The following is an 8041-nucleotide window of genomic DNA, read 5'->3' on the forward strand; positions in this document are numbered from 1 at the left end:
CAACAGCTTCTATGAATTTACAATTATTTATTAATTCAAACACAAATGGGAAGAGGAACATCACGTGAGAATTCTTGAGACCCACCTGAGAATCACTGCAGTAGTGTTTGGAGCTCAAATAGAGGCCCGGCAAGCTGCTGGCCAGGTCCAGCCTACGGAAAAACCACACCAGATTCCAGAACACAATAGGGTGATGATCCACAATGGCTGCAGACGAGATGGCCTGGTCCCCCTCGTTCTCCAGCAAGCTTTCCAGTTCCTTCCAAAGTACCAGAGGACTCAGGTAGGGCACGGTAACTGGCTCCTGCAGCCCAGAAACACTAAAATAACTACCAGCATAATCAACTGAACGAACTTTTGAGTCACAGACATATCAGATATTATATAATACCGCATTTTCTGGAAAATATGTAGTGAAAATTGCATAGCTGAGAGAAAAAAAATGTTTGAATCGGTGTATGTATTACATTAAAAAATAATGTAAAATAGCGGTAAATAAAATTAAATGTTTACAAACACTATAAACACCATAAAAAAGTATTTCAGTTCTCTTCACAACAAATCCTTTAAAATTAACACTATTCAGAAGAGAACAGCAATACAAAAACAGCCACAAAACAAGCTAAAATAAATGTTAGTGGCATTCATTATAAACATCATTTATTATAAATGGCAAGTCTAAACAACTGTATTTAAAGCTAAACTGAAACTACTTGCATGTGAGAAATGCGCTGTATAAATAAACTTTGGCTCACGTAACTCTTTCATTTGGCATTCAATCAAATATTTGTGCTTTGCATATTTTGCATGCTTGATGTTAATTGCATTACAAAGTATAAGTCGCTTTGGAATGTAAATCACTGCATGTTTCAGATTATCTACAAATGATATCCCAGAAAAATTGGTACATTGCACTACATATCATTATAGATACTATTAATAAAGATCTGATGCATACAAAATAGGAGTCCGAAAAACAATGAAATGTAAAGAAGTGAAGTTTGAGAAATGTATTCTTACAGGGTCTTTTTTGCCATTGCTGGATAGATTGCCAGTGGCATCATAAACTTGTGGTAGTTCATCTGCGGTGTCTGTCTGGCAAGTATGTGCATCTTGAGAGGGGGATCTGATAAGACAAAAAAGAAAACAGTTAGAAATGGTGAATATCTCCATAGAAATGTCTATTCTGTGGTTGCAGATCAAATTACCTTTCCTGGTCACCCAGGTTTCTGATGTCCACATTGAGCAGAGGCAGAAACGGAGAGCCGCAAAAGGGGCATGTGCTATTGAGGTTAGAGTCATCAGCTGTCCAACCAGCCATGATCTCTTCATCATACACCAAACTCTCACAGGTGTTACAGCGCGAACAACTGGACATACGTACCTAGAAAGTCAAACAAAATTAGCCACAATACTTCCTTCTACAGTAATACTTCAGCATAACCGTCATTCAAAAACTCACTTCAACAGCGCAGTTTTGCATGGACTGAGAAAGGCTGGAATCAGAACACGCGTCTGGGGTCTGCAGAGCTTTCATTACTGTCAGCGGTGGACCTGAAGGACAAAAGACAAAACAAAAGTCACTCTCTGCGGCAAAAGGAGCTTTGAAGAGATGATGTTTTTCATCAGAGAGCAATCTTCTCCAAAAACAAGTCACATTTCAAGGTGATTGCCCGCAGGGATTATGAATGCTAATTCTGATGGGGCTGAATGTGGAGAGAGGCTCTACAGAAGTCTGGGATAAGACCGTGTATGCGGATGTGAGTGATTGGGGAGCACTGATTAAAGAGCCCCTCTCAGACCCCATTACTGCAGAGCCAGACACACTCACAGCCCTGTCTACTGGCCTACTTCTGCAGCTGCTGGAGCAGAAACAATGACCAGCCTCATGAACGACACACAGCACTCCATATATGCAAAAACATGCTTAATCACCCACCCAAAGCATCACGCATAATGGCCTGGAAAAGCGGCAAATAAGTTCATTTTTACAATAGAATTCTTCACAATTAGAATTATCACTCCTTCACATGCATTTAAACATAGCTCCTTCTCTTTCTTTGGTTCTCTAATTGTACAACATTGTAATCTTAACAAAAGACTGGAAAATAACGAGCATTACTCATGGGAAAGCCTGATGGGTAAATTTTCTAGCACACTGTCTATTTTTAGCCTATGTTATTCAGGAGAAACCTCAAAGTTTTACCCGAACAGAGGGAGCCACTTGTAATCAACATTATTTATTAATATTAATTTTTGCCATTTTGCCAAGCTTGCTCACTTTAACCTCGTGTCCTCAATTCACTGTCTAGAAAACCGAGAACTAAAAAAAGTGGGTCACTCTATGGAGCCCAGGTGTGTCACATAGACAAGTGTGTGAGATAAATATCAAGCATGAAATTGTAAAAACAAGTTTAAATTAAATAACAAAATTAAATAATGAATTTTTATACTGAAATTACAGTAAAATTAGTAAATTATTATTTTAATGAAATGGATAAACTCCAACACATATTTTTTCATAAAACTTTACATAGACAAACATTAATCAATATATTATGATTAAAAACTAGAACTGTCAATATAACAAAATGTCATAATTTCAAACCAGTCTTTAGAAAGCAAAATAAAACAGTAATATAATGTAATAAATTCATTATTGGAATCTAAAAATGAAAATGGTTTATATGTGCTAAATTGTTTTTATTTTATTTTCAATTTGTATCAAGACACCCATTAATTTCTGTGAGGTAATAAGGAATCATTTTATCCGTGGTATTTAAAAAATGCTGACAGCATTCCAATATTAATTAATACAAAGGATGTTGTCTGGATATATCTATAAGAATGTAGGATGACGCAAAGCATAAAAAAATTAGCATGAGTGCCTGGCATTTAGCCTAGATAACAGTGTTTCTTCAGAAGATTAGTGAACAGTGAATCCAGCAGACGTACCAGTGAGCGAGGACTGGCGGTAGAGTCGAGGTGGTGCAGATGGGCTTTCTAGGCAGTGGTTGCTCCTGTAAGGGCTCCTTTTGGGACGTGTGACCGGTTGAGTGGCATCGCGCTGCGGGGAAGAGAGCCCATCAGGGTCTACACAGGAATCGCTCTCAATCAGAGAGGAGCAATCAGGGTCACCTGACCCCAGAGAGGACACACTGACCCGGTCAGAGTTCGAGTCCTGGTGAGGATGATAAATAGAGGTGAAGAGATTCAGCAAGGCTTTCATTATCAGAAAGAAAGAAGTTCCAAAACGTTATACATACCTGTGCAATAGACGTCTGGGAGGAAAGTCGCGAATACAGTCGGCTGGCTTTCTCAGCGACGCCCTTCCCAGCTGAGAGGAAGCTGCTCTTGAACACGTCCAGGGTCGGGGTGAGCAGAGAGTCCATGGAGAAAGAGGAGGGAGTAGGTGAGGAAGGGGAAGCCAGGGAGGTGGGCCGCTGCTCCCTGACCCTGCACATGCGGCCCTGAGGGAGAGAGGGCGAGGAGAAGAGTCGTGTTCGTGGCTGAGGTTGGAGTTGTGAAGTGCTGGGGGAGCCGAGTGCTGCAGACATGCGGGGAGAGCTGTGAGGGGACGGGGTCTGACGTCCTTTCAGGTCCACACTGAGAGACCACTGGCTTAACGGGCTGCTCAGGTTGTTCATGTAGTGGTGAATCTCTTCAGCCAGGTCTTGGCGGGTGGTAGGGGTGTCTGCATTAACGCCCTCACTGTGGGCTTGAGTCTCAGCCGCCATGAGGGACAGAGGATCAAACCCTGCTTCGATACCTGTCCTCTTAACCACTCGTCCAAGAGCACTGCTGCAGCTCACGCTTCTCTCCACGCCAATATGCTCCTTCTCCATGGCAACTGTGCAGCTAACAGTCCTCTCCACAGCAACTTTAGGTGGGCTCACGACGCCCCCCACTGCTTCCGTTTCGATCAATGTTGGAACAGATTCATTGCAGAGTTCTCCTACTGTCTTATCAGGGGTTAGATCCAGAGTGCTTGGCCTTACAGGCTTTCCTCCGAAAATATCTAGGGAGTTTGGCCTTTTCGTCTTTGGAAGGGCTTCAGAAAAGACATCACTGGTTTCCCCGTTGGTTGCAGATGGATGGATTCCAACCATAGGAGATGAATCCTCTTTCTTTGAGAGTACAGTCTGGGACACTGAACATTGAAATGAGATGAAAAACAGGGAGACACTTGTTAAAATTAAGCAAATAAAAAAGCAGTTTAATAATTTGCAGTGCCACACTTTACCACTAGGTGGAAGCATAGAGGTGTTCAGTGCAAATACTAGCTTGTTGCTTACTGCTTAGTTGCTTATTAGCATGCCTATTATTAACATATTGCCATTGGGTACTAACTACTAATAAGCAGCAAATTAGGAGTTTATTGAGGCAAAAGTTGTAGTTAATGGCTTGTTAATAGTGATAATTGGACCTTAAAATAAACTGTGACCATGATTTCTAAGTATTACCAATGTTGAAAATAGTTGTGCTAATAGTTTTGTGGAAACCATGATACAGTTTTTTTCAGAATTGTCTGATGAATAGAAAGTTACAAAAACAGCATTTATTTACATTGTTTTTACTGTCACTATTCTGCATGTTACATCTATTATAGGCTACTGTTAAATGAAAACATTTATTTTGGATTTTACTCATTCTGTAGAACGAGTAATATAGTAGTACACCATAGTGAACATACCCTGTTTATGTTTAGGGACAATAGCATTCTGTGTTACTCACATGGGCAAGAGTTTCTGTCCTTCTCCTTCATGTCTGGAGAGGAGTTCTGCTCCTCACCTCCTCCTAACCTCACCTCCTCTTTAGACAGAGAATCGTAGCCCTGATCAGACTGACCACCTGGAATCAAACAATACATAGAAACACTCCTAAAACTTGGCAAACCATAACAGTGTGCACAAAAAACATCCTTACAAAATAGAAATGTTAGAGAGATGTTTTGCAAGGCCTTTTTCATGCCTCACAAATCTGTATAGCATACTTTCAGTATTACTTTATGGATTTTGGGTGATTTGATGCAGCTGGATAAAGACTCTTAGCAGAACGGCTTCAAACAAAGTTATTTTAGCCTAGCACATCATAAGGCATGATAACATAACATCAAAAAGGAGCACTGATTTACTCTCTCATACACCATAATAGGGCAGAAACACACTGAAAGACACTCTCAGGGTGGCTGCTTCTGAGCCACACTGAGAAAGCTGATGGGGCATAAAGCTCACATCATAGTACTGCCTCCAGAGGTGAGCTAAAATAACACCATTAGTCATTCCTTCTTTCCTTTCTCGCCTCCTCAGTCAGACTCCTGCTACACCGCTGCCTGTGAGTGCTCAGTAACTGCGAGTCTCTTCTCTCAAATCGTACATCTCTCAGATCTCCTCCTTGGGCATCACTGCCTATAGCATTAGACAGTGTTGGGGGTAACGCATTACAAGTAACGCGAGTTACGTAATCAGATTACTTTTTCAAGTAACTAGTAAAGTAACGCATTACTTTTTAATTTACAAGAGAATATCTGAGTTACTTTTTCAAATAAGTAACGCAAGTTACTTTTTTTTTCCAATTTATTGACTGACAGCTCTCCTGTCCCCATGTTGAGAGAAATCAGAAGATATTACTGTAGTTCTAAAATAAATATAAATATGCATTAATTCATCTCACTCACAAAAAGAAAAAAACATAGATTCAGTATTCCTCAAAATGAATAAAAATAATGCAACTCAGAATAAGACGCAAACCTGCAATAATTCAATGTTAAACAACACAAATATCCTTTATGTATTTAATCCCATTCTATTAACCAATGTCTTTGCTTCTGACCTTCGATAATCCAGTTCAACCATACTAATAAGCACAAATTACTCTAGACAAACATTTGTGTGTCTTTTTTTATTGCTGAAGTGTGTTGAAATGTCTTCTTCTGCATTCTACTGTACGGATGTAAATTTACTTTCCCTTCAGCCTGAGGCTTATTCATTTCACTTTTGGTGTGAAAAGGCTTTTATATTTGCCAAAAACAGAATTTTTTTATTTTAAAAACAAACAAGCGAGCACTGTCCAGATTTAAAAAGTAACGCAAAAGTAACATAACACATTACTTTCCCTAAAAAGTAACTAAGTAACATAATTAGTTACTTTTTTATGGAGTAAAGCAATATTGTAATGCATTACTTTTAAAAGTAACTTTCCCCAACTCTGGCATTAGAATACTTCAGAGAGGGGCTTTCTTCTCTGTCTTTTAACATATTGTCAGATACGGGTGTCAGGCACCTACTGCAGTTGTGCTCATTTGTTTTCATTACTTTCCTTCTTCTGTGGAATATAAAGGTGTACAGTATTTTTTTTGGTCATGTAATGAATATTAATGAGGTCTAATGCTGTTTTGAACCATATTGACTTTCATTCTACGGACAAATACAACAACAAAAAATATGTATCCTTTGATATAAGTAACAAGAATGTATGGATGTTTAAAGATCCTGCAAAAATGTTGCACACTACGTTTTAAATGTTTGGGGTCAGTAAGATTTGTACAAAAATTAATTAATATTTTTATTCAGCAAGGATGCATTAATTTGATCAAAAGTGACAGTAAAGACATTTATAATGTTACCAAAGATCTATTTTTTTTAAATAAATGCTGTTTTTTCAACTTTCTATTCAGCAAAGTGTCCAGAAAAAATGTATCATGGTTTCCACAAAAATTTAAACAACATAACTGTTTTCAGCATTGACAATAATAGGAAATGTTTCTTGAGCATCAAATCAGCATATTAGAATGATTTCTGAAAGATCATGTGACAATGAATACGTAAAGTAATGGCTGCAAAAAAAATGAGCAGTAAAAATTTAAATCACGGAAAAAATTACATTTTAAAATACACTGAAATAGAAATGACTGTTTTAAACTGTATTTTTGATCAAATAAATGCATCCCTGTTGACCATAAGAGAGTCAAATATATACTTTTTTAAAAAGTACAAACCCCAAACTTTTAAACAGTAGTGCATTTCATAATGAAACCATTCATTGTATTAAACCTGGTATTTTTTTTTTGTATAAAATTTGATACATTTTTTTGTTTTGGAAGTTGCATTTAAAATTCATTTGGATCATCTGAGGGGGCATGTGAATGGGCATAATGCTTTTGTTCACTGCACCAAATATGTTATACTAATGTGTGCTTTAAAAAAACAGAAAAGACTGAAAGTGAGAAAAAAGAGGGAGAGATGTCTTTTCACTCCCACAGTGAAAAATAATGACTCTCCAAGAGATTCAATCTGACGAGTTTGAAGGAGAGAGAAGCACGTCCTGTTGCGCCGAGAGCGCAGTGGAGAACTGATGATGGAACAAGAACACAGACAGAGTGAAAGCAGACCAGGTACCTGTGCTGGATCTGTCATCACTGGAATCCATTTTAGTGAAGTCTGTATCAATGGAAACTCGCTCCGCCGAATCGTTAGAGCTGTCCAGACTGCCATGGCTAACACTGTCGAGATCACTGGCATCTGCTCGGAAGAACAGTATGAAAGACAGTTAGCAGGAGAACTAACAAGCACCATATTTCAAAACACAACAGTTTGCAACGTGAAAAGCACTCTGGCCAAAGACTGCATCATATTTCAAAGTGGCAACAGAGCAAAAAAGAGCAATCAAAAACGTGTGTGGTGTGTTTTCTGATCCAAAATGAAAAATAAAGCCACCCGCATGATGAGAAGGTTGTTGAGGGCTTTCAAACTGAGAATTGATCAAATTGATCTCTCTCAAAAATACATTACCATTTTACACAAAATATATAACAAAATTAGGTTTTTAGGTTTATGCCTTAAAAAAAATAAAAAATAAAATAAACTTAAGTAAAATAAACTTAATTCAAGGTACATGCTTAGACAGTATGTATTAGGTTTAGGTTTTTAAAGTTCTTATTTTATGATATTTAGATTTTTGTTTACCGGAGGAAAAAATCTCTCTTTCTTTCTCTCTCTCTCTCTCTCTCTCTAATGTATATATATATATATATATATATATA

At 38.1% G+C, this 8041-nt stretch overlaps 1 protein-coding gene across 1 annotated transcript in view; it reads right to left on the reverse strand.

Annotated features, from left to right (window-relative positions):
* Window positions 1-8041, reverse strand: part of LOC107686292 (C-myc promoter-binding protein-like) — a 37771-nt gene that overhangs the window by 3359 nt on the left and 26371 nt on the right. Inside the window, 8 exon segments of the mRNA XM_016483231.1 lie at window positions 86-304; window positions 1021-1126; window positions 1209-1384; window positions 1463-1554; window positions 2956-3181; window positions 3267-4150; window positions 4735-4851; window positions 7398-7520. Coding sequence (XP_016338717.1) covers window positions 86-304; window positions 1021-1126; window positions 1209-1384; window positions 1463-1554; window positions 2956-3181; window positions 3267-4150; window positions 4735-4851; window positions 7398-7520 — 1943 coding nt within the window.

Source organism: Sinocyclocheilus anshuiensis, unplaced genomic scaffold (assembly GCF_001515605.1).
Source record: "Sinocyclocheilus anshuiensis isolate Anshui unplaced genomic scaffold, SAMN03320099.WGS_v1.1 scaffold481, whole genome shotgun sequence".
In the NCBI taxonomy this organism is placed as follows: domain Eukaryota; kingdom Metazoa; phylum Chordata; class Actinopteri; order Cypriniformes; family Cyprinidae; genus Sinocyclocheilus; species Sinocyclocheilus anshuiensis.